We start from the raw sequence: 27,731 nt of genomic DNA, 5'->3' as shown, positions 1-27,731 counted from the left end.
CGTCTGAATGCTTCCATCTGACAGGTGAGCCCTGCTGCTTGCCCACAGCAAGTTGAAAAAAAAGCTACCTGCCCGACGCCCGGAACTACATGTCCTGGGCGTCGGATGATACAAATTTAACATCCCTGTATAACACACATATATATATATATATATACATACATATATATATCACAGTGGCTAAATGGTTAGCACTTCCACCTGGCAGTACGTGGGTCGTTGGTTTGAATCCCAGCCATGGCACCTGCCTGGAGTTTGCATGTTCTCCCTGTGCCTGCGTGGGTTTCCTCCGGGTACTCCGGTTTCCTCCCACACTCCAAAGACATGCTGGTAGGTGAATTGGATCCTGTCTAAATTGTCCCTAGTATGTGTATGTATGAATGTGAGTTAGGGACCTTAGATTGTACACCCCTTGAGGGTTAGGGACTGATGTGAATGTACAATATATATGTAAAGTGCTGTGTAAATTACGGTGCTATATATGTACCTGAAATTATATATATATATATTTTGCATCCACCCCACCTAAAGAACGCAATATTAAAAATATAGTAGAAAGAATGTCAAAGTCTCATTAAGATCTACAATATGCTTCCTGAGGATGCACCATACTTTCCCTTAGAAGCAAAAAGCTAACCACGCACTCAGAATATTTCCATGTACATGCACCGTTTCACCTGCCAAAGCATGTTTCATTTTGTTCAGTAACTCTTGTCATCCACACACCTCTGACTCACTAAAAAGCCAGGCAACCAACGCCTTCTATTTCAGGTTTGCAGCTTTCTGCGTCATCTGTCTTCTCACTGGACAAATGTTAGGTGACACAGGAAGCTGCAAAGCTGAAATGGGTAATGTTGGTGTCACCTGAGGGGACATACAGTATTGATGATTTGCTTGAATCAAAAGACTGGGGAGTTCAAAGGACAATACTAAAAATACTAGTTGTCTATACTTCAATTATTGCTTTGGCTCCTTTCAAACTGATCCGTAGCAAAAACGAGCTAAAAAAGCATATAGGTGCGTTTTACACAGAACATAGGACTGAAAAAAATGCCATGCAGGTGCGTTTATGATGCCTTTTTGCTGCATCTCCAATGCATTTTCAGTGGGGAAAAAAAAAATGCAGCGAGCAGGATTTTGGATTTTACTAAACGCAGTGGACCCGCAATGGATCAGTGTGAAGAGTTCAGAGGATTACCTGGTCACACATTTTTCTTTTACTGTAACGCAAAAAGCGAATCAGTGTGAAAGCAGCCTTAGAACTGGAACTAGCATGCAAATAAAGCTACTTTTACACCGTTCTTATAAAAACGTGGTAAAAACACGCGTTTTTGCTGCGTTTCCAGTGCTTTTGCAGCTGTAAAAAAAAAAAAATGTAACTCAAAAACCACACTAAAAACACAACAGCAGGTGCATTTCTTCTGCAGTTTCCGACCATTTCTATGGGGAGGTGTGATTTTTTTTGTACACCAAAAAAATGCAGGAAAACACAGTGGGCCTGCAACTGGTCAGTGTGAAGAATTCCATAGGATTTCATTGTCATGCATTTTTCTTCTTTTTAATGCAAAAGGGGAACAAAAACGGATCAGTGTGACAGCAGTCTAAGGCTAGGTTCACACCTATGCAGTTTGCATTTGACTCGTTTCTGTGAAGCGTTTTTGATGCGTTTTGCAGATTTTTTTATTATTTTTTTCTTGTTGCTAGGCAGATTTAAAATGCAAAACGCATCACAAACGTGGCCAAAACGCACTACATGCTGTTCTGCAGCGTTTCCATTAAAGTCTATAGAACCAAAAACGCAACTTTTTGACTTATAAAAGATCCCTGACCCTTTCCAAAAAATGTAGCGGGTGAAAACACGGAGATGTGAATGTGTCCCATAGGAAATCATGTTAAATGGACTGCAGTGTGTTTCTGCAAAACTCTGCAGAAAACGCTTAGGGTAAGAGAATACAAACTTAGAACACCTGGACATATTGGATTACCATGCCAGCCAGGCAACTAGCATTTTCTAAAGGAGAGCTGAGTAATGGCCGCCTCTGTATTCTCTCAGGATAGGTTCCCTTTAGCAACCTCCCCAATAAAAACATATTTTCCAGATAAAACAAGGCCTGTATTCATGCTGAGCGTCTAAACTTACCTGCTCTGCCCCATAAACAGTAGCAAACTGCACAAAGTCCTCCATCTTCACAAAACCATCTTTATCTCGATCCAGTGCATCAAATACAGCTCGGAGACGGGCCAGCTCGTCCCCGACACAAGGAGAGTCATTATCCAGAGCAAACGCCAAAAACGGGTCACCCTCTCCAAATGAGAAGGGAGCAGAGGCTGAATCCTGGGAATCGGCAAGCTGGTGGGAATCACATGGAAGCACCTGGGTAATTTCCAAGGGAGAGGCTCTACAAGAAAGTGCAAGCTTTTCAGTTTGTTCCATTGTACCACATGACAAAGGAGGGCTCTCCAAATCAATATCTGCCTCTGACTGGGTGGACTCGTTTGAAGGATATTGCTCACCAGAGTCTGAAAGTCTAGAAGACACCTGGTTACAATCTGGTTCTTCTGATCTGAGCAAAGCAGGCCCTTTCAGTTCACAAGAAGGTGCTTTTCCATCCTGGATAGGGGTGTCTATTTCTGGCTGAACCAATTTATCCGGTGGTAAGGCTTCCCGAGACTTCGCAAGCAGGACATCCTGGTTGTTTTCAGTTAAATTATCCAACAAATCCAACGGGCCCTTCCCCAATATCAACGGTAGCTGGCCAGTATCAAGGAATTCTGATTTCGATCCCAATTCAGTAACCACATATGAATTGCTCAGAGCTGATGAGATACTTTGGAAAGGAGAATCTGGCTGACATGCAGGTGACAAATGATCACCAAAACAGAGGCTTTTCAGTGATGGTGTTTCATAAACATGGGATTGCGAAGGCTTGGTTGAATCACAGAGTAAATGACTGGCTACACTAGCGGGCATACTTCTAAGGGATGGGTCAAAGGGAAACTGGTGACAAGGATCAACCGTAGGACCACTGGAGGAGCTCTGAGTTTTAGAGGAAACCATTTTAGGTTCAAACAATAAGTCCAGGCAGTAAGAATCCAACTGGTCAATGTCATGATCAAGAAGGTCGTTGTCTGAAATGCCACTGAAAGTTTGGTCACCTGCAATAATAAAATCAACTTGGCCATTAGATGAGGGTATGTGTGGCAGAGGGTCATTTACCTGAGACAACATTTCTTCTTCGGTCATAGGTACCTGCTCAGCTCTCAACTCACTATCTGTCTGATGTAGTGATAAACTATCAAGGGCACAACACAGCTCACTATTATTTTCTGAGCATGTCATATCATTAGCTTGTAAATGTGAGAAAACATCACAAAGGGACAGTAGGTCGTCTGATAGGGCAAGCGGGTCTGGGGATGTAAGGGGAGATTCTGGCGGCGTATCTAAACAAAATAAAGGAAAACAGTCATCAATTTCATGAACCTGGCTGGTAGGGTCATTTGGAGATAAGTTTAAATAAATGTCCGTGCCACAGTCCAAACCAACCCCTGTGAACTGAGGATGGTCTAAATCTGAAGACCAGTCCCATGAGATCTGGAATTCTTCAACAATGCTGTTTGAGAAACTGGTGTTAGCTGGGTTTATCTGTGAAAAATCTGAAGCAGAATCCAAAGATGACTGATCTGCTAATTCAGGTTCATCCACATCACAGGCCAAATAGGACACTGACTGTGGGAGTTGGCCATTACTGGATTCCACAAAGGATTCAGACAATGGATGATTAACGTTAGGAGATATCAATGACTGACACAATTGTACATTAGCCTCTTTTAGGAGATCACTGGGACCAGAAATGGACAACTGGTGTTCATGAGGAGGTACAGACATACTAGCGAGGAACATGTGGTCAGTATTGTTTGACAAGCAAGATTCAAACAAGGGCAATTCATTGCTGATAGGGGTAACGTTGGATTCAATCAGGAGTGACTGATTGCAATCACTGGTCAAAATCTCATCAAACAAGGACATTTCAGTGTCAGGGTCCACAGAGGTCACATCTAAAGGAAACCGATCAATGTCAGGAGACAAACATAAATCAGATAGGTTCAAGTCATCAAGGTTTGGGGAAAAAAGACATTCTGAAAGATGCAGCAGGTTGATATCATGAAAAGATTCAGTCTGTGGCAACTGGTTGGTGAGGTTGCCAGCAGAGGATTCAAAGAACTTGTCAGCGTTTTCTGCTACAACAGAGTCAGATAAAGGCAAATGGTTATGCAATCTGGAGTCGCACTTGGACAAGTTGTCATGATCAAGATCCAAATAGGACTCGAACAAAGGCAGGTGACTGGTATTGGCCACAAAAGAATTACATACAGGCAACTGGTCAGCAGTTTTAACAGCAAAATGGTGTTCAGATGATGGCAACTGGTCCACATGGGAAGGCATGGGGGAACCAGAAAGGGGCATCTCATGGGTGTTGTGAACCACAGGTGATGCAAAGAGAGAAACTTGGTCACTATCGTCATTGAAACTAAATTCAAGCTTTGGCAAGTATCCACTATCTGAGTCATGAAAGGCTTTACGCAATCCAGCTAAATGGTCAGTGGTAGCGGCCCCTGTAAAAGGCAAAGCATTTAGAGGCAAAAAAGATTCACCGTGGTGTAAATTGCAAGCATCAAAGGCCAAAACAGAGACAGGCAAGCAGTCAATATCAGAATCCTTGGGGACATCTGATTGAGCCAACTGGGCAGAATTATGGATCAAAACAGATTCAGAAATATGTAAGTGATCAGGATCAGGGGTTTCAGGGAGACCTGGTGGAGATATCTGGTCAGTGTCACAGGCTAAAAACGTTTCAAACAGACAGAAGAGTTCAGCGTCATCACGCAAGTCAGATTCAGACACGGGCAACAGGTCACTGTTATTGGTCAGGGGACTCTCACAACTTACCGAATGGTCAAAGTGAGTGGCCTCAGAACCAGGAATTTCTTTGTCTGCAATGTCAGAAAATAAAAGCATTTGGTCAGTGTTGGAAGAAGTCTGAAAATGAGACATCAGCCCAGAGCCTGACTCCGAAGCAGAATAGGTTAACTGGTCATTTTCATGAGCCAAAAAAGTTTCAGAGAGAGGCAACGGCAAAAAGTCCAAGTCCAAACATAAACCAGACTGAGCCAAATTATCAATAACAGGGATCAGGCAGGACCCAGAATTGAGACTCTCACATGCACTCGGAACCAAGGCCAAATCAGACTGGGAGAACTGGACACTGGCAAGTTCCAAATAGGAGTTAGACTGGGACAGCCTATCAGTGTCTAAAGAGGGTTCAGACTGGGAGCACTGGGCAAACTTTGAGATTAAAAGACAATCCAACTCTGGTGACTGACTGGGGTCAGGCCGAGGCCACTGGTCAGCCTTCAGACTCAAACTGGAATCACAGAGGGCTAACTTTTCAACTTTATGGTCCGAACAGGCAGGATGAACCTGCTCACTTCCAGAATTCAGGCAGCAATCAGAATGGGCACTATGGGCAGAATTTTGGCCTGAATTAGACTCAGACTGGGATGACTTCTCAAGCTCAGAAGTTGAACATGGTTCACCACTGGGAAATAATTCTGTGTCAGAAGCTAAATTGGATTCAGACAGGGATAAAGGGTGAATTTGGTCACCATCAGAGTTCCAAAAGGGTTCAGACTGGGGTAACTGGTCAGGTTCAGGGTCCAAAGAGGAATGGGACTTGGGTGAAGGACTAGAGTCAGGGTGTAAACTGCACTCTAACTGGGTTAACAGGTTGCTGTTGGTCCTTGCCTGGTGTGGCCTTTTGGTTTCTGAATCCAAAGTGCCATTAAACTGTTCAGAGCCCGATGTCAAATACTTAATGTTGTGGTCAACATATGATTTAAGATGGGCTAATTTGTCAGTAGCAGAGTGCAAATGAGATTCTGTTTGGGGTAACTGGTCAGCATCATTAGTGAAACCGGTTTCAGACAGGGGTAAAAAGTCACAGTCAGGGTCCAAACAGGATTCAGGACAGCAAAATTGGTTAGTGTCCAGGTGTAAACAGGATTCTGCCAGGGATAACCGTTCAGAATCCAAAGAGGAGTCAGATTGGAGTACCTGGTCCACGTCAGAGTGTAAACAGGATTCAGAATGGAATAAATAATCGGTAACATTGGCAGAGCCTGATTCAGCCTCTGTCAAGTCACTGCCAGTGTTCAAATCAGCTTCCGGCAAGTCATCAACATTCAAAAAGTTCTCAGCTTCAGGTAGCTCACTAACTTCAGGAACCGCAAAGCATTCAGCTTCCGGTAGATCACCAATACCTGGACAGGTATCGGATTCAGGCAGTTCATTGACATGGAGGTTCAAGCAGGCTTCTGCCTCAGGCCAGTCACCCTCAGGGTTCAAAAAAGTTTCTGCCTCAGCCAAATCATTAGCATCGGAGATGACACAAGAGTCTGCTTCAGGTAATTCAGCAGTATTGAGGTCCATAGAGATTTCGGACTCAGGCAACTCGTCAACATCAGAATTCAAACAGCACTCAGATTGGGAGAATGGTGCAGGGTAAAAATGGGACTGGGACAAGCGGTCAGGGTCAAATTTCACATGGATTATGGAATGAGGCAACTGGACTGAGTCAGGTTCATCTAGCTGCGAGATAGACAAGGGCAACTGTGCAGCACCTTCATCTAACCTGCAGCTAGATGCGGGCAACTGTGCAGCACCTTCATCTAACTGGGAGCTAGACTGGGGCAACTGTACAGGATCTTCATCTACCTGGGAGCTGCACTGAGGCAACTGTACAGCATCTTCATCTACCTGGGAGCTGCACTGAGGCAACTGTGCAGCATCTTCATCTACCTGGGAGCTGCACTGAGGCAACTGTGCAGCATCTTCATCTACCTGGGAGCTGCACTGAGGCAACTGTGCAGCATCTTCATCTACCTGGGAGCTGCACTGAGGCAACTGTGCAGCATCTTCATCTACCTGGGAGCTGCACTGAGGCAACTGTGCAGCATCTTCATCTACCTGGGAGCTGCACTGAGGCAACTGTGCAGCATCTTCATCTACCTGGGAGCTGCACTGAGGCAACTGTGCAGCATCTTCATCTACCTGGGAGCTAGACTGGGGCAACTGTACAGCATCTTCATCTACCTGGGAGCTAGACTGGGGCAACTGTGCGGCATTTTCATCTAACTGGGAGCTGCACTCAGGCAACTGTGCGGCATCTTCATCTAACTGGGAGCTGCACTCAGGCAACTGTGCGGCATCTTCATCTAACTGGGAGCTGCACTCAGGCAACTGTGCGGCATCTTCATCTAACTGGGAGCTGTACTCAAGCAACTGTGCGGCATCTTCATCTAACTGGGAGCTGCACTCAGGCAACTGTGCGGCATCTTCATCTAACTGGGAGCTGCACTCAGGCAACTGTGCGGCATCTTCATCTAACTGGGAGCTGCACTCAGGCAACTGTGCGGCATCTTCATCTAACTGGGAGCTGCACTCAGGCAACTGTGCGGCATCTTCATCTAACTGGGAGCTGCACTCAGGCAACTGTGCGGCATCTTCATCTAACTGGGAACTGCACTCAGGCAACTGTGCGGCATCTTCATCTAACTGAGACCTAGACTCGAGCAACTGTGCAGCACCTTGATCTAAATGGGAACCACGCAGGGGCAACTGTACAGGACCTTCATCTAAAAGGGAGCTAGGCAGGAGCAACCGTACAGCACCTTCTTCTTCAAACTGGAAGCTAGACTGGGGCAACTGTACATCTTCTTCGTCTAACTGGGAGCTAGTCTCAGGCAACTGTGCAGCATCTTCATCTAACTGGGAGCTAGACTTGGGCAATTGTGCAGCACCTTCATCTAAATGGGAGCTAGGCATTGGCAACTGTACAACACCTTCTAACCGGGAGCTAGATTGGGTCAACTGTTCATCAACTTCTTCTAATTGGGAGCTAGACTGAGGCGACTCTACAGCAACAAAATCTAAGATGGATTCACATGGTGGCGATTCTACAACAGCAGGGTCCAAGAGGAAATCTGACTGGAGTGCTTGGTCTGTGTAAGGATCTACAGGGGCTTCGGACAATAAGGAATGGTCATCAAGACGAGGTAGAAAGGATTCAACTGGAGGAATTTGGTCATTCTCGGGTGTTAAATAATCAAAGGACAGGGTCTTACAGTCACTATCTTGGTGCATTTTGGAAGTCAACTGCATTGTCTCATCTAAATCGAACAAACCCTTGCCGGCTTTGGGTATCTGGTTGGCATCTCCTGCAGGACGATGAGGCAACGGGTCATTTTCAGGTGATAAAGCTGGCCCAGGAACAAACAGATGGTGGACATCTCCTGGAGGACAATGGGGTAACGGGTCATTTTCAGGTGGTAAAGTGGGCCCAGGAACAAACAGATGGTGGGGTAATGGGTCATTATCAGTTGGCATAGTAGGCCCAGGAAGAGACAGCTGGTGGACATCTATGAGATCATCTGATGGTCCATCTCTTCGGGTTGGAGATACAACATCCAGATGGGGACATGGACTGAGGGGATTTGGGGAAAGGGGTGTGAGGGTCGTTTTGGGAGGCAATGTAAACGTACAGTAAGAGGCAGGCTTCTGAGCGGAGTCCAGGAATGAATCCAGAGTAGAGAGGGCGATGAGGGTGTTCTCCTCTCCGTGCCCACCCGCCAACCGCCCCACCACCACTCCAAGGGGCTCCTCACCCTGGCACGGCTGGGGCCCACCTTGCTCCTCCGGTGATAGGCGTCCCTTCTCGTCAGTCCCCATCAGGAAGTAGCCCCCCACCACCTGCGGAGGGATCAGGTCTCTCTGCCCCCCCAGGGGCTCCAAGCTGCCCCAGCCAGTCACATGAGGGTCCCCATCCATCCTCATCGGTCCCTGCAGGATGGATCTCCGGGCTCTCTGGAGGGATCGGATCCTTACTCTGCTGCCATCATGTCCTCAGCCCGGGCTCTCCATCACACATGACTCCAATACAAATCCAACCCTACCGGTCCCCTCCACCGCGATCAGCGGCCCTCACCTGCCCCCTCCGTCCTGGGGGGCTTCATCCTCCGCCGGCTACGGATCCATTGAACGTGCGGAGCCCGGGGATCGCTCCGCCCGGCGGATGGAGGGCAACGCCGGGACAGCGATCACTGCAATGCCGGGTGTAGGCCTCGGAGGGAGATCGGAGGAAGATAACCGGGACAACCGACACCCGACATCCGAGAGACTGCAGGAGACTGACCGACAGAGGGAGAGGGAGAGGAGGCTGGGAGAAGGGGGAGGAGCCGGGAGAGGAGACCGAGGAGGAGGAGGAGGATGGAGGGGGGAGAGGAGGATGGTGGGGAGAACACTGAGCACATCATACAGGGATGGGGAGATCACAGACTGGGGGGGGGGGACATAGAGATGGGGGATCACAGACTGGGGGGGACATAGAGATGGGGGGATCACAGATTGGGGGGGACATGGAGATGGGGAGATCACAGACTGGGGGGGGGCATAGAGATGGGGGGATCACAGACGGGGGGGCATAGAGATGGGGGGATCACAGACTGGGGGGGGGGCATAGAGATGGGGGGATCACAGACGGGGGGACATGGAGATGGGGAGATCACAGACTGGGGGGGGGGCATAGAGATGGGGGGATCACAGACTGGGGGGGACATGGAGATGGGGAGATCACAGACTGGGGGGGACATAGAGATGGGGGGATCACAGACGGGGGGACATGGAGATGGGGAGATCACAGACTGGGGGGGACATAGAGATGGGGGGATCACAGACTGGGGGGGACATAGAGATGGGGGATCACAGACTGGGGGGGACATAGATGGGGAGATCACAGACTGGGGGGGGGGACACATAGAGATGGGGGATCACAGACTGGGGGGGACATAGAGATGGGGGATCACAGACTGGGGGGGACATAGATGGGGAGATCACAGACTGGGGGGGACACATAGAGATGGGGGATCACAGACTGGGGGGGATCACAGACTGGGGGGGGGACATAGAGATGGGGAGATCACAGACTGGGGGGGACATAGAGATGGGGAGATCACAGACTGGGGGGGGCATAGAGATGGGGGGGATAGAGATGGGGAGATCAGAGACTGGGGGGACATAGAGATGGGGGATCACAGACTGGGGGGGACAGAGAGATGGGGATCACAGACTGGGGTCATAGAGATGGGGGGGATCACAGACTGGGGGGGATAGATATGGGGGAATCACAGACTGGGGGGGCATAGAGGTGGGAAGATCACATTCTACAGACTGGGGGGGACATAGAGATGGGGGGGATCACAGACTGGGGGGGGGGGCAGAGAGATGGGGGATCACAGACTGGGGGCATAGAGATGGGAAGATCACAATCTACAGACTGGAGGTCAGAAAGATGGGGGGATCACATTCTACAGACTGGGGGGTCATAGAGATGGGGGGATCACATTATACACACTGGGGGGGGCATAGGGATGGGGATGTCACATTCAACAGACTGGGGGTTCATAGAGATAGGGGGATCACATTCTACACACTGGGGGGGGGGGCACAGAGATGGGGAGATTATATTCTACAGATTGGGGGGGGGCATAGCAATGGGGAGATCTCATTCCACAGGCTGGGGGGGGGGGTCATAGAGATGGGGAGGTCACATTTCACAGACTGGGGGGGCATAGAGATGGGGGGATCACATTCTTCACACTGGGGGGGCATAGAGATGGGGAGATCATATTCTACAGACTGGGGGGTCAGAGAGATGGGGGATCACATTCTACAGACTGGGGGGGGGGGTCATAGAGATGGGGAGATCACATTCCACAGACTGGGGGGTCATAGAGATGGGGAGATCACATTCCATAGACTGGGGGTCATAGAGATGGGGAGATCACATTCTACAGACTGGGGGGTCAGAGAGATGGGGGGATCACATTCTACACTAGGGGTGCATAGAGATGGGGAGATCACATTCTACAGACTGGGGGGTCATAGAGATGGGGGGATCACATTCTACATACTGGGGGGTCATAGAGTTGGGGAGACCACATTCTACAGACTGGGAGGGTCATAGAGATGAGGAGATCTCATTCCACAGACTGGGGGGTCATAGAGAAGGAGAGATCACATTTCACAGACTGGGGGGCATAGAGATGGGGGGATCACATTCTTCACACTGGGGGAGGCATAGAGATGGGGAGATCTCATTCTATAGACTGGGGAGTCATAGAGATGGGGGGGATCACATTCTACAGACTGGGGGGGTCATAGAGATGGGGAGATCACATGCCACAGACTGGGGGGTCATAGAGATGGGGAGATCACATTCTACAGACTGGGGGGTCATAGAGATGGGGAGATCACATTCTACAGACTGGGGGGGTCATAGAGATGGGGGGATCACATTCTACAGATGGGGGGGGTCATAGAGATGGGGAGATCACATTCAGGGTCATAGAGATGGGGAGATCACATTCTACAGACGGGGGGGCATATAGATGGGGATATCACATACTACAGACTGGGGGGGGGGCATAGAGATGGGGAGATTACATTCTACAGACTGGGGGGTCAGAGGAAATATGGGGAGATCATATTCTACACACTGGGGGGGCATAGAGATGGGGGGATCATAATCTACAGGTTGGGGGGCGGCATAGAGATGGGGAGATCACATTCTAGAGACTGGGGGGGCATATAGATGGGGATATCACATACTACAGACTGGGGGGGGGCATAGAGATGGGGAGATCACATTCTACACACTGGGATGTCAGAGGAAATATGGGGAGATCACATTCTACAGACTGGGGGGCATAGAGATGGGGAGATCATAATCTACAGGTTGGGGGTCATAGAGATGGGGAGATCACATTCTAGAGACTGGGGGAATCACAGAGATGGGAGATCACATTCCACATATTAGGGTGTCACTGGAGAGATGGGGGGATCACATTCTACACACTGGGGGGTCAGTGAAGAGATTACATTCTACAGACTGGGGGGTCAAAGGAGAGTTGGGGATATCACATTTTACAGACTGGGTGAGCGCAAAGATGGGAAGTTCACATTCCACAGACTGAAGGGTCAGAGGAAAGATGGTGAGATATTATACAGAATGGGGAGCCATAGAGATGGGGAGATTACATTCTACAGACTGGGGGGTCAGATGAGAGATGGGGAGATCACATTCCACAGACTGGGGGGTCAGAAGACATGGGGGGCCGTATACTGGTATAAGGTAAGGAGAAGGGGGATCACACATGTCCCATACTGGGGAACCCACCCTGCTGCCTGACAGGAGTCTGCTCAGAGGAGCAGTGATGTCTCTGGTGGTGAGGTCCATTGACTGCCTCAGTGGCATACATAGGGGGGTGCAGTCCACACCGGGTACCTTACAACTATCAAGCAGACAGAAGTGTCACTGTAGTCTGGTCAGGGGTGCAGTTTGGCACCTTCGCTCTGGGCACTAGGTCGCCTTGTCCCAGCACTGCTTGGGGTAATAGTTGATCAGTCCAGTAAGATGTTTTATCTTGATTTTCTGAGATAAGAACAGTAGAAGGGGCAGACTCTCCTCTGATTACCGACCAGGGGCGGACAACTCATGGGGCCCCTGGGCAATAGGGGATCATGGGGCCCCTGTGTCTTTGCCCAAACTCAAAAAAGCCTATGAAAAAGGTACCAGTGGCATCTCATGGTGCCCCCTACTGACCCCGGGCCCTCGGGCAGTGCCCGAGTTTCCAAATGGTCAGTCCGCCCCTGTTACCGACCATACATGCTCTACCAATAAAAGCGTGCAGGTTTTCTGTAGCCAATGTTGGTTCGGTAATGGCATCCTTGGATTATGGAAAGGGAGAGAAATGTTTGGTGGACATCCCCTGCACCCATCTCTTTCATTCATCTCTTCCCCAAGAACCTTCAGGTAGTGATGACAGCCCTGGTAGTGTGAAACCCCATGATCCCCTATTGCCGGGGGCCCCATGAGTTGTCAGTCCGCCCCTGGTTGAGAACCATATCAGTATAAATACATAGGACAAAATGTTTCCTCTTTTTTTATTAATATAGTGGGCGGGTACTGAGGGGACAAGAGGCAAGTAAGAAACTGCAGAAAATGAGGGGCAAGAAAAGGAAAAAAAAAGGGGGGGCGGCAAAGACCATGTTTAACTTATAAGAGGCAGAAAACGCAGGATGTTGTCTGCTAATGAGATTTCTGGTAGGATCAATGGGTTGTAACTTTTTTCTCACTTATTGCATAGATATAGCCAAATGCAGGGGCGGACTGACAACTCATGGGGCCCCCGGGCAATAGGGGATCATGGGGCCCCTGTGTCCTTGCCCAAACTAAAAAATACCTATGAAAAAGGTACCAGGGGCATCTCATGGGGCCCCCTACTGACCCCGGGCCCTCGGGCAGTGCCAGAGATTCCAGATGGTCAGTCCGCCCCTGGCCAAATGCTTTTAATTGTATATTTAACAGATCAAACAGGAGCCAATGAGAAAAGTTTGTTGTCAGGGTTTACATACATGTGAAACATTTCCCTTCTCGATTGACTCCAATCCATTTTGCCACAATCTCACAAATTGTTTCTGAGATTTTAGAGAATTTAAAATCAGTATTTTGCAACTCTCTAATAGACAATGGATCGTCACCTACTGCAACCAGATCGAGAGACTATCATCCAATGTCTGTGAGATCTTTTGCCTGCCATACATGGGTCGAAATCCAACCGATTTTTCATCCGAAAATCAGACCTAAGAATAATCGACCGCTTTTGCCGGCCATACATGAGTCAAAATTCGATCGATTTTTCATCCTAAAATCAGACCTAAGAATAATCGCTCTGTTAGTGGGTCAATGGCACCAGCCGACTTTCATGGTTCCTCCCTTTTTCGGTGATCGGGCATGTTTGAAAATTTGTGAAAAACGACCGATTTTCGACTCAATGATGGTCAAATTGTACGATCGTTTTTCCAAAAAGAATATGCGCATGAGCCGTGACCTGGAAGGAACAGAAGTTTCACCTGTTATATGGGGTGAACCTTATGACTTGGTCAGTCGATTTTCGAAATCATTGATGGCACCATCGGAGAACCGAGCGAACGACGACGTAGATTTTTGGATGAAAAATCGTTCGTAATTCGACCCATGTATGGCCTGCATTTGGCTTAGGTTGCATGAGATTGGGAAAACGAAGAAGAGAAGGCCTTGTAGCTCAGTTTCATTGCAGTTTCAGGCACCTCCCTGACGTCCTTAAAAAGATGTCTGAAAGACAACTGAAACTAATTGTTAGCACAGAGGGAGACAGATAAGTAGCTGATAGACAGAACTGGGCGTCATCTGCATTGTAGAGGAGTGACATCACTTTCATATCAGGATTTATTACTGTCTATTCCTGGCACCGGTGCATTATACAATCCCGTGCAGAGATGCCTATGCAATATACATTAGTGGATGATCAGAGCAGGCACGGCTGTCACATTAGCGCAGGCCTGAGCTGGGTAAGCTCTCCTCCAGCAGCGCAGGTATTTTAACAGACTGTAGACCCAATTCTCTGGAGGAATGACGTCATGGAATCTCACGCTGTACATACAGCTGCTTCTCCCTTCTCAGCAGGTGATGTTCCCAAACACACAACAGGTCCTACCTGCCGAGAGCCCCCTGCAATGGTCATATCTCACCACCTTTCAGTGTCTGTGCACACAATCAGATATTGATGGAAAGCCAGAGGCTTGCTTGCAGCTTTTAGCAAGGGATAATGTGTTGCTCACAGCAGTCAGTTAGATTTTAGGTTTTGGCAAGTGCTGATTATACATGAAAACTAACATGTATCTTTTGTATCACCTCCTCCTTCCTTTAGATTGTAAGCTCCACGAGCCAGGCCCTCGTATTCCTTCTGTACTGAAATGTATTGTCATTGTACTGTCTCCCGTTATATTGTAAAGTGCTGCGCAAAAACTGTTGGCGCTATATAAATCCTGTATAATAATAATAATTATTATTATTATTCAGGATTTATATAGCGCCAACAGATTGTTCCACGCTTTACAATATAACGGGAGACAATACAGCAACAATACAGTTCAATACAAGAGGGATAGGAGGGCCCTGCACCTTGGAGCTTACAATCTAAGAGGAAGGGGCTAGTGGTACGAAAGGTAGTAACTGTGGGCAGGGGCGTATTTACAACAAAGTTAACAAGGCACTTGTCTAGGGTGGCATTTTTCCGGGAGGCAGCACCTCCCCCCAGAAAAAGGGATGAAAGAAGGGCCACATGCTCCATGGGAACCAAGTGGGATCCGAGAGAGGCTGTGGGCTGCTTAATGATGTATATATAGCCTGACTCTCATTCCCGGGGAAGTCCAGAGATGAAGATGAGTGTCTTTCTCTCTATTGCGGGGGAGGGGGGGTAGTGGAAGGCTCTTCCAGGTTGGGGGCAGGTTGTTGATCAGTGTCAGGCTTTCTCCACGAGAGGGGCAAGGGGGAGTTGGTGTTGGTCGGTGTCCGTGGGGGCGGACGATTTTTGTGTTGCCTAGGGCAGCACAAAACCTAAATACACTGAAGACTGTGGGGGATGGACTAGTAGGAGGAGTAGAAGATTCCATTATTAGCTGAGGGCAGGATAGGCTTCCCTGAAGAGATACGTTTTCAGAGATCGCCTAAAAGTGAGTAGAGTAGGCGATAGTCTGATAAATTGGGGTAGAGAATTCCAGAGGATGGGGGAAGCTCTGGAAAAGTCCTGGAGACGAGCATGGGAGGAGGAGACAAGGGAGCTATAGAGCAGGAGGTCGTGCGAGGAGCGGAGAGTACGGTTTGGGTGATATTTAGAGACAAGATTGGTGATATAATTTGGAGTTATAAATGGCTTTATATGTTATTGTTAATGTTTTGAATTTTATCCATTGGGCAATGGGAAATAATGTGGGACGTTTCTACAGACATTTGAACAAAATATCCACAGGGAAGCAGTACTAGCTTACAATCTACTACCGGAAACAGAAATAATGGATTAGGAGCTCACACTCTATTGGTAGTATAGAGACACAGAAGGTGTATTAGAATACAGTCTCCTGAACTAGTCACATACTATAAGATTTCCCTTGGTCGGCCCCCATCTGATTTCCCCAACCATGCTCAACGTTATAGAGGAAAAAATCTCTCCTGCTGGCTTTTGCATTGCCGACACCCACAGGTGTCAGAATATGTCAACCTTGGATGAATTTGATTGGAAGCAGCCACTGTTTGGCCAACAATTTTCCACCTGCCGACTTCTATTTTCAGATCAAAGGATGAAGGCATGAAGATGCTGCCAGAGCCATGCACAGCTTGAATCCGAGCAGGTTCATCAGGAAATGGACACAATTTGGTCTGTGTATGGCCAGCTTTATATGAACCTGTGTTTTGCTCATACAGGCTAAAGCCCACAAGTTCACTTCACCTCCCCTATCTTTAGAAGCTCATCACCTCCCTGTGTTCTCCCTTCTATAAGACAATATAGGAATCCTTGTGTAGGTTCTAAGAAATGACTGTTGTAGTTGTACTTGAAGTTTTAAAGACTGCAGATAGAGTATATGACCATAAGTCTGTGAACTCCTGACCATAACACCAAAGCTTGCTGGACATGGTTGCAAAACCATGGGCATTGTGGCTATGACAGGATCTACCCTTCTAGGTAGAGTTTCCACAAGATTGTGGACGGTGTATGTGGAAATGTATGCCCATTCAGCCAAAAGAGCATTTGTGAAGTCAGGTACTGATGTTAACGAGACGATCTGGCTCACAATTGCCATTCCAACTTATCCCAAAAGAATTCAGTAGGGTTGAAGTCAGGGCTCTGTGAAGGCCACTAGAGTTTCTCCACACCAAACTTGTCAAACCATATCTTTATGAAGTTGGCTTTGTGCACAGGGGCACAATTATGATGGAACGGAAAAGGGCCTTCCCCCAAACTGTTAGGACAAAGTTGGTAGGGCACAAATGTCTAAAATGGCAATGGCGTTGCCAGGAGAAAGCCATGGATGCAGAGAGTTCGTGAAGAGATATGGCATGGTGTGAGGAGGTCTACTTGGTGGATGGTAAGCTTTATGAAACCTATGAATTTTTACATGGCGATACCATAATTGGAGATTTTACAAGCAATACACGCCAACCATGAGAGTGGAAGGGATGTGGGTCTGGTGAGTGCATACCCAAAGGGAAGGCTGTTTCACGAGCACGTGGTGAGTTTGGTTTGGGGATACTGAGCAAATAGGAAGATTAAAGCATTGGAAGTGACATCCACATGTTATGATGAATTTTATTTTCACAGTAGTGGATTGATTTATATTTCATGATTGTTTCATTTCATTTGACTTTTCACATTGTCACTGTTGAATGTGTTTTATTCACTAGTTGGTCACAATGCCACTAGATAATTTGTTATGAATGGGGTATGTAGCGCTAGAGAACAGATGACAAGCACGGGGACTGTTACAATATGAAGTAACCATACAGTAGTTCATATAATGATTCAGATATAACGGTCAGAAGCAAAACGGAGATGATCCAGTGCTGCTCCAGATCACATTCGGTGAGATAAGAGAAAATAGTGAGGTTGTGCGCTTACCACAAGTACACACAATATGAGCATTGTATGCAATTCAACGGCAACCGGGCATCATGGTCTGGTCAATAGCCTGGGCACCCTCTGGTCATATCCGAACATCTGGGTCACAGGTACACCGCTATCCAGGCCCCCTCTGGCTTTCAAATCCAAAATGCCACCTTGCATAAGCTCATTAAAAAACGAGCCGGGAGGCAAGAAAGCGCTAATAGTGAAGTACGTTTATTAAAAACACAAGATGTAAGCAGAACAACCAGAACTTACATCGACAAAATATACATCCAGGCCCAAATATATAGGCTCCCTGGTGGTTAGTGGTTCATACAACATGCACTGCATACAAATCCAGGTCCAATAGATGAAACCCTGGTGGCTAGTGGTACCATGAGTATAAAGTCATATAATATAATGGGTGATAATGCAAATATACTCATCCAGGTCTGGTGAGGTAGTTCCCTGGTGGCTAGTGGGTCCTCAATAGCAAAGGCATCAGTAGGGTGGATCCCCTAACATGTTTCGAGCTAAAGCTCGTTTTCAAAGGGGTGAATCCTGCCCATTGACGCCAGTTTAAAAAGCCCGCGGTCGCGCATGCGCATTACGCACCACGCGCCGCTCCGGGATACTGCGCATGCACGAATGACGTTACACGGTAGCGTGTGTGTAGTTTTACAACAGCTGGAGGGCCACCAGTTTGACCCCTTTGTTCTAAGCAGAAGCTCTGTTGAATAACTATGCGTTTACAGGGATGGCAACATGTGTATACCTTTGATCCTGATGTGGTCTCCAAGTAGTGTACACCCAGAGCTGGATCTGGGTCAGGTTGGCATTCAAATGTAAATCACTGGCCTGCCAATACAGACCTCACATCTGCATCTTCCTCATTTTATTCAGTGCAGACTTTATAATGAAAACCATGAAACCTGTACCATGGACAACCAACAGTTCTTATTTCTCAGATGTTGGATTTAAAGGATAAACAATTCAGAAGGTAGATCTTCTCATGTTCAGCATGGCCACACATTGTGAGCTACATGCTCTCAGCCTATGAATGAACAGGCTAAGAGAGCTTCTAAAAAGGGTCCCTACCATGAAAATCCTGTATAATTTATTGTGGATTTCAAACAAGCGGTGCGCAGTTTAAATTATGATCTCTTCTCTGACCAATAAAGACGTAGACAACCCATGCCTTGGACACTTTCTTAAACTAGGCCTTGTCCATTTTGGGGTTTTGCAGTCTGAGCGGTCCAGTGGCGGACTGACCATTTGGAAACTCGGGCACTGCCCGAGGGCCTGGGGTCAGTAGGGGCCCCATGAGATGCCCCTGGTACCTTTTCCATAGGCTTTTTTGAGTTTGGGCAAGGACACAGGGGTCCCATGATCCCCTATTGCCCGGGGGCCCCATGAGTTGTCAGTCCGCCCCTGGAGCTGTCATAGTTATATATTATTAGAGGATGTGTAGAGAACAGGTAACAGGGTCTTAGTTCTGCTCCAGTAATTTGACTGGACTGTCCCAGCCTCTAACGTGATCCTTTTCCATCTCTATCCGTGTCTATGCTAAGCACTGTTCTTTCTCCTCATGCCGCCATCCTTGCTGCTTGGCTGTCACCTTGCATTCTCTTCTTTCAGATGTTATTATAATGATGATTCTTTATGTGACAATCCAGTTCTTCCTGGTTTTATACCGGATATGTAAAGAAAATGAGAAAGGCAAAGATTAAACTGTTGGGTTTGTAGCACCTATTATACAAATGAGCTTTAATCTGAAAATGGCACGACTCCCTAACTCTTTAATATTACCATCAAATCCCCTGTGGCTGTGGTATAAACTAGAGCAAGGAAATGACTTGTGTTGCCTCTAGCAATGGATGAGAATGTTTCATTTTCCTGTGCAGGATAGGAAATGAACATGAAAGCTGGCCATAGACATGAAAGCTGGCCATAGACATGAAAGCTGGCCATAGACTATAGATAATAGTCAGAGGAGCTCTGCATAGAAACCAATCAGCTTTTTTTTTTTTTGCCAAAAGCTTAATAGAACAAGCTGGATTTAGAAGCTGATTGGCTACTATGCACATCTGCAATAGGTTTTGCACTCTCCAGTTTTAGTAAATCAACTTCAATGTGTCTTTATAAAGATTAGCTTCCAGATCGAAGATAATCCAGGAGCTGAATCTTTAATGTCTAGAGCAGTGGTTCTCAATCTGTGGGTCGTGACCCCTTTGGGGGTCGAACGACCCTTTCACAGGGGTCCCCTAAGACCATCAGAAAACACATATTTCCGATGTGTAAAGAGCAGCTACTGTGTAGAAAGCAGCTGCTGTGTTGAAAGCAGCTACTCTGTTAAAAGCAGCTACTGTGTTGAAAGCAGCAGTATTGGAGGTAAAACGACACTCATGAATTATAATTTCTGGGTAAAAAATTTTATGGTTGGGGGTCACCACAACATGAGGTACTGTATTAAAGGGTCACGGCATTAAGAAGGTTGAGAACCACTGGTCTAGAGGAATACTTCACAATTGGTATGTAAGCTCTGAGGTCTCATTCACAGTTGAGCTAAACTTCTTTGGTCATTTTTCTGCGCATTTGTTTTTGGTACAGATGTTTTTGTGCATGTTTCAGGGTTGAACATTTTAAAATTTATTTCAGCCAAAAGGAAGCTAGTTACCAGACAAGAAAACATAAGATAAATGTGTTTTCTACACTTTATTCAGGCATTTCCATTGAAGTCTATTGGAGCTAAAATGCACCACTCTGCCCCAAAAGAAGCTCATGTACTTTTTTGAGTGATGAGCTTCAAGTGACACTAATCTCAGGTGTGAATGGGGACCACTAAATATTATGGAAATCCTAGTATCCAGCATTGAAGCACTTCTGGTGAAGCATAAAATCACACTTTTTATATTATTCAGGTGTGAATGAGGCCTCAGCATTGGTAGTTTTCAGTACAAATTTCTTGGCTTCAAGAATATGCTCTTCTAAGGGTGCATTCACACTATAGCGTTTTGTGCTTTACTAAACAAGCAAACCACGTGTGCCATGTGGCAAGCAGACATGCAACAAACATGGCAAAGCACATGTTTAAAGAACAAGTGAAGCTCAAAAAAGGTGCAAGAGCTAATTTACTGTATATTATGAGCGTAGTCCAGCATACACAAAGGAACAGGCCGCCCTATGCGTGTAGCGCGGAAAAGTGGAAGATGGTGCACCATATCTCATGCATGCTGCGTGTCATTGTGCAAAAGTGAGGGAGAATGTCACCAGCACAGCGAGGATCACCAATATGGGTCCAAAAGTCTTAATAAACGATCACATAGTTACAGCAAGGCAACGTTTTGGAGTCTTGCAGGACCCCTTCATCAGGCATGTGATGTGTGGCAGGGGCGGACTGACCATTTGGGTACTCGGGCACTGCCCGAGGGCCCAGGGTCAGTAGGGGGCCCCATGAGATGCCCCTAGTACCTTTCATAGGCTTTTTTGGGTGTAGTTTGAGTGTGGGTGAGGACACGGGCCCCATGATTCCCTATTACCTGGGGGCCCCATGAGTTGTCAGTCTGCCCCTGATGTGTGGTCACATGTAGTGGTGTATTTAGGTTTTGTGCTGCCCTAGGCAACAGAAAAATCGTCTGCCCCACGGACACCGACCAACACCCCCCCTTCCCCCTCCTGCAGAGAGAGCTGGACATTGACCAACAACACCCTTGTCCCCCCATATATAGATAGAAAGAAAGAAAGAAACTCATCTTCACAGCCCCGGACTTCCTTGGGAATGACCACCATCAAGCAGCCTCTCTCAGTTTCCACATGGTTCCTATCGTGCATATCCTTTCTTCCATCTCTTCTTCTGCGGGGAGGTGCTGCCCCCCTGAAAAATGCTGCCCTAGGCAAGTGCCTTGTTTGCCTTGTGGTAAATACACCCCTGGTCACATGCCTGATGAAGGGATCCTGCGAGACTCCGAAATGTTGCCTTGCTGTAATGTGATAGTTTAATAAAACTTTTGGACTCATATTGGTGATCCTCGCTGTGCTGGTGACATTCTCCCTTGCTGATTCTGTTCTGTTCCAGCCGATGATTGCTGCAGCACCCACTTATACACACAACCATTTTTAATGCAGGAAAGTGTGCGTTTGGATTGTACACTTGCATAGTGTGAAAGTGGCCTAAGTGTTTCCCTGCTGCGAGTGAAAATGAAGGTCCATATCACAATGACGATGTGGTAGATGAGACTAAGGAGATGCTTCCTCCTGCCTGCAGCAAAATGATGCACAGCCTAGGTAAAGTCACACGAGTGGAGCTAGAGGATTGGTATTTAATGATAGAAAATGACAGCTTTGTTGTATATTGTGACATGTCAGGAATTTATTAATGCTGACTTTAAAGTCCATGCTATCTTTCCTGTTCTTTGGGAATTGTGCGATAGTGCCACTGAGTTCTCAACTGTGCATCCACAGCATCCAGCGTGAAGCATTTCACAGCTAAATAAAGATCTTATCTAGTCTTTCACAGTTTTTACCGCTACAGCAACCTGAGCTGAATTAATCGATTTAAACATGTAACATAAATTATTCAAGACCTGGGAATCTGGTCAAATTATTTCTGTAAGAAAGTAGTTTGATGCCGACCATATTCACACTCTCATGGAAATATGAACACTGAGCATTACTGACACATCTAGCTTGCCTGGTTGCGTAAAGTTAGCCTTTCATTAGAGGTATATGAGGCTGCCATTGCTGACTTATAACATGCCATTTGCCTGGCTGTAATGCTGACCCATTAGTGTCGGTACTTAAAGCGGAACTTAATTGTATCTGAGCACCACAAACTGAAAACACTATTTAATTCATTTTTAATATTGAAAGCAAACGCACTTATCTATCCATATCTCCATGCTTTATTTTGTTGAGAAATCACTTTGATAAACACCCCCTGGCATTTCTAGCTGAAGCCATCTTGAATAAAGGAAGATGATTCATGTAGCATTTACTTCCTGGAATCTATCTGAGCTTAGCTCAGGCATGCAGGCAGAAGGCAAAAGCCTCTCTTCCTCAGACACAGTAGCAGCAGAGGAAAGGCCATGTGATGTCGCAGGACATGTCAGAAAACTGCTGTTTTTAAAGGGTAAATTTTACAAAAATAAGCATGAGAGGGGAGGTTGTAGAGTTTTTTTAAACATGGAGATGTGCTTTATTACAGAGGTCCCCAAACTTTATAAACAAAGGGCCAATTTACTGTCCTTCAGACTTCAGGGGAGCCAGACTGTGGCCGGCCAGAGTAGAAAATGTCCTGGTGTCAGTGGGCATAAGCGATGCCTCAGACATTTTGGTCAGTGGAAGTAAACAAATTATACATAATGCCCGTGGTTAGTGAGAGGAATAGTGCCCCATCATTGGTATCAGTGGGAGGAATAGTGCCCAATCATTGGTGTCACTGGAAGGAATAGTGCCCCGTCATTGGTATCAGTGGGAGGAATAGTGCTCTATCATTGGTGTCAGTGGGAGGAATAGTGCTCTATCATTGGTGTCAGTGGAAGGAATAGTGCCTCATCATTGGTGTCAGTGGGAGGTACAGTTTCCTATCATTGGCATCAGTGGGAGGAATAGTGCCCTATCATTGGTGTCAGTGGAAGGAATACTGCCTCAACATTGGTGTCGGTGGGAGGTACAGTACCCTATCATTGGTGTCAGTGGAAGGAATAAAGCCCCATCATTGGTATTAGTGAAAAGAATATTGCCCCATCATTGGTGTCAGTGGGAGGTACAGTGCCCTCACATTGATGTCAGTGGAATGAATAGGCCCCATAATTGGTGTCAGTGAAAGGAATATGGCTCCATAATTGGTGTCAGTGGAAGGAATATTGCCCCAGCATTGATATCAGTGGGAGGAATAGTGCTCGATCATTAGTGTCAGTGTGGAGGAGTTCTGCCCCATCATTGGTATCAGTGTAAGGAATAGTACCCCATCAGTGACTGTGAGAGGTACAATGCTCATCATTGGTATGGGTGGAAGGAATAGTGTGCTATTGTTAGTATCATTGGGAGTTGTAGTCCCGTTATTGGTACCAGTGAATGGAATAATGCCCCATGACTGATATCAGTGGGAGGAATAGTGTGCTATTGTTGGTATCATTGGGAGGAATAGTGCCCCATCATTGGTATCAGTACGAGGAATAGTGCCCCATCATTGGTATCAGTGGGAGGAATAGTGCCCCATCATTGGTATTAGTGGGAGGAATAGTCCCCCATCATTGGTATTAGTGGGAGGAATAGTACCCCATCATTGGTATTAGTGGGAAGAATAGTGCCCCATCATTGGTATCAGTGGGAGGAATAGTGCCCCATCATTGGTATCAGTGGGAGGAATAGTGCCCCATCATTGGTATTAGTGGGAAGAATAGTGCCCCATCATTGGTATCAGTGGGAGGAATAGTGCCCCATCATTGGTATTAGTGGGAAGAATAGTGCCCCATCATTGGTATTAGTGGGAAGAATAGTGCCCCATCAGTGGTATCAGTAGGAGGAATAGTGTGCTATTGTTGGCGTCATTGGGAGAAATAGTGCCCCATCAGTGGTATCAGTAGGAGGAATAGTGCCCCATCATTGGTATCAGTAGGAGGAATAGTGCCCCATCATTGGTATCAGTAGGAGGAATAGTGCCCCATCATTGGTATCAGTACGAGGAATAGTGCCCCATCATTGGTATCAGTGGGAGGAATAGTGCCCCATCATTGGTATCAGTGGGAGGAATAGTGTCCCATCATTGGTATCAGTGGGAGGAATAGTGCCCCATCATTGGTATCAGTGGGAGGAATAGTGCCCCATCAGTGGTATCAGTAGGAGGAATAGTGCCCCATCATTGGTATCAGTAGGAGGAATAGTGCCCCATCATTGGTATCAGTAGGAGGAATAGTGTGCTATTGTTGGCATCATTGGGAGGAATAGTGCTCCATCATTGGTATCGATGGGAGAAAATATGGTATCAGTGGGAGAAACAGTGCCATGTGTAAGTAGGAGGAATAGTGTCCCAAGGGCAAGGTAAACACAAGCAAAGCTCCAAATCTGGCCTATAGGCCAGTGACTATTGCTAATGGGTCAGTCTACCCCCACATAGATTTTTCGCTATATTTTTTTAAACTATTAAACTTGCAACAGATGTTAAATGGGGGTTCCAATTTTGCTCCAGTATTTTTTAATTATTTTTTTTGGCATGGATAAAAAGAACAGAATTAATGGGGAATTCCAGAGGAATTTCGAGGGTTCTTATAGACTGGAGGCACCTTTGGGCACACAGATTAAAATGCTGAGGAGCAGGTAGTATACCATGATAACCATTTGGATCAAATCTAGGACTAATATAATCTTTTTAAGAAAACATAAAAGAAATATTCTAAAAAATGCAATGTTACATTATGATGACTAAATAAATATTAGATGGTTTGAAAAGCAGATAAAATATACCATGTTCCAAAACTACATCACGCATAGACTGGATCATCTCCATATTATAAAGGAGATCTGGGTTACTCAATAGAAGGGGCACGTGCTCTGGGTGCCAAGATTTAGGAAGAGTCCTGGGGAATATATAGGTATCCTGTCTACATCCCAAAAAAAGTCAGATGCAAGTACAGGAAAGCCCACTGTCTGTGTGACTTTGTCCCGGAGTGGAACATTATGCCTTATCACATTTTATGCTAAATTGCACATTTTTGGTTTGTTGTGATGCATTGCACTAAGGAAGCCCATTATGTATAGACTGAGTGCCAAACCATGGTAACAAACCAAAAATGCACCATCACTCAAGTGTACTTGCCCATGCAGCATATAATTAACACAAACACAGCTCGCAGCTTGTGTACAGTATGTGAACATGACCAATTAGAATGGAAGTCATTTTTTATCTCATGCACTTTCCATCCCTGTTTATTGTTGGGAATGTATGCAAAGTAAGAAAAGGGAAATACTAGATAATGAATTGCCTCATTCGTCAAAGTGTCTGAAGGCAGACCTGTGTTTTCTCATTTTCTTAACTGGACATTGACATTTGGGAGAATGAAAACAAGAATCTACTTGCTATAGAGAGGTATAGACAGTTCTCATTGCAGATATGTTGACAAATGGTTTGTGTGAAAATGGCAGTAGAAAGGGGTAACAGAATCTCTTTACAGAGCCAGTTGACTAGTTGGTGTTTGGGGTGGATTCCATGGTGTGTGGAAATCTGGGTGATTTGTGCAGGACGTTCTGAGGGGCAGATTTGGCCTACAGGTTGGCACAACAGCTCTTTGACATAGGCGTTCAGTCAGTCCCTTTGTGGCTATGATCAGAAAGATAAACTCTATAGGCAGCTGGATGCAAGCGGATGTGCATCCATTTACACCCAGGTCCATTCAGGTTCATTGGAGCTTAAGGGACTTGGATGCCAGCCACATTGAACTGTAGGGGTTGAAGTCCAGTTGAGGGGTCATACTGTGAGAGTCTATGGACTACTGAACTACAATTACCAGACAGCCAGGTAGAAGGGGGAGGAAAAAGCTGTATTTTCCCATGCTGTGGACCAGAGTTTTCTTGCTGTGAGCCAAGAACAAGCATATAGGGACTGGACATTGGACTAGCACCCTTTACCATGGCGTGCAGAATTTACTGGTCACTTATGTGCACCACCGTAACAACTAAGCCCCAGCACTAGCCAGCTGCAGAACTAGGGCAAAAGACTGTCTCCTGAGATACCTGTTCTACAAGAATTTCACATGCTGTGTACAGACAGGGGTACCTTTGCAGTAAAGCATAAAGTTTTAACATAGTCATTCATTTAGAGTGCATTCTAGGCAGTATAGTATACTGGTCGTAGGAAAGTTATTATAGCACTGATTACCATTGTTAACATTATCTGAGCCATTGTTGAATTCTCCGGTATAGATTAATGCAATGAAATAGGTCCTTAATCTAAATTGCTACAATATGGTAACTTTTATGTCTAGAGAACTGTGTTTAACTCACACTCTTCTTGATTCAATAGATAAAAATTTCCATTTATTTTAATTTGTTCCAATATACTTAATTTCGTCATTTCTAACCATTATGGTGTTTACTTCCTGATATTGAACCAAAGATGTGTACAGAGTATTTATATTTGGACTCCCAACAGTATTGCAATATCTATTTGTTTAACCTGGTGTGTCAGAGGGGCTGAGGTTGTTCATTGAGTTGAGGCAAAAGTACAGAGAACCCAATCAACCAAGCAGTTCCTGCAGGGTTACCACTACATATAGAAAAAGTATGGCACCCCAGATGTCAGATAAGGAGACCAGCCAGTCTTCAAGCATAGACATAATCTCCTCCCTAAGTTCCTGGAAGCAAGACAAACGATATGAAGATATCATCTAGCATTCGATGATATTTGGCTAGTAAAGGCTAGGGGGTCAAAGGAAGCACCTGTGGTGGTCAATCCTGGAAGACAAATATGCATTTTTATTGGTTGCTGTAAAAAAAAAAAAAGGTTAGAGGGGTTTTTTTGTCCCCCCTATATCACCCTCAGAAAAAGATCTTCACCTGATTCCTGGTGGGTGAATGCAACATGCAGTTTACAAGTCCTGTCTTATTCCTTTGTAAGATGTTGAAAATGGAGCTGAGCGCCATAGACAATGTATCACCAGTGGCAAAAAGGAGCATCATAGGATCTGGAAGCAGTGGCAGCGGGTGGGGGAGCAGCGACTAGAGTCAGGACCTGTCATCACTGGAGGTGACACAGAACAATATCTTTATTTTCCAAAAATAATCCATGCACATCCATTCCTTAATGGCCCTGTAATCTATATTTCACAAAATTGTACCCTGTTGTGTTTTTTGCCTCCTTGTAATGTCCTCTGTTAGCTCCTGAACCTCTTTTTTTCCCCACACATTAGTTGTGGTGTGCATTACGCAATGCACACTACAAATCCCATAGTTCCCAGTCTCCTAGTCCAGTGGTCGCCAGATGTGGCCCTTTGCTTGCCTGTATCTGGCCCTCAGGGCACTATTCCTCCAAATGACATCAATGATGGGCCACTATTTCTCCCACTAACACCATTGATGGGGCTTTATTCCTTCCACCAATACAAACAATGGGGCACTAATTATCCAGCTGACACCAATGATGG

General features: G+C 46.2%; 1 protein-coding gene across 3 annotated transcripts in view; it reads right to left on the bottom strand.

The window, feature by feature from the left end:
* LOC149438324 (uncharacterized) overlaps positions 1 to 9,280 on the bottom strand; it is a 145,089-nt gene extending 135,809 nt beyond the window's left edge. For 2 of the 3 annotated variants that reach the window (XM_089659990.1, XM_089659989.1), the window contains exon 1: positions 2,141 to 9,280. In XM_089659990.1, coding sequence (XP_089516116.1) covers positions 2,141 to 8,890 — 6,750 coding nt within the window. In that variant the 5' untranslated portion in view covers positions 8,891 to 9,280. The remainder of the gene's footprint in view (positions 1 to 2,140) is intronic. The other variant, XM_089659988.1, reaches the window with a different exon arrangement.
* Between the last annotated feature and the right edge of the window lie 18,451 nt (positions 9,281 to 27,731).

This window comes from Staurois parvus, unplaced genomic scaffold (genome assembly GCF_062004578.1).
Source record: "Staurois parvus isolate SC_StPar_1 unplaced genomic scaffold, SC_StPar_1.0 ptg001193l, whole genome shotgun sequence".
NCBI classification, from domain to species: Eukaryota; Metazoa; Chordata; class Amphibia; order Anura; family Ranidae; genus Staurois; species Staurois parvus.
Note: the sequence above shows the minus strand (reverse complement) of the source record. Positions and strands in the feature narration are given on the sequence as shown.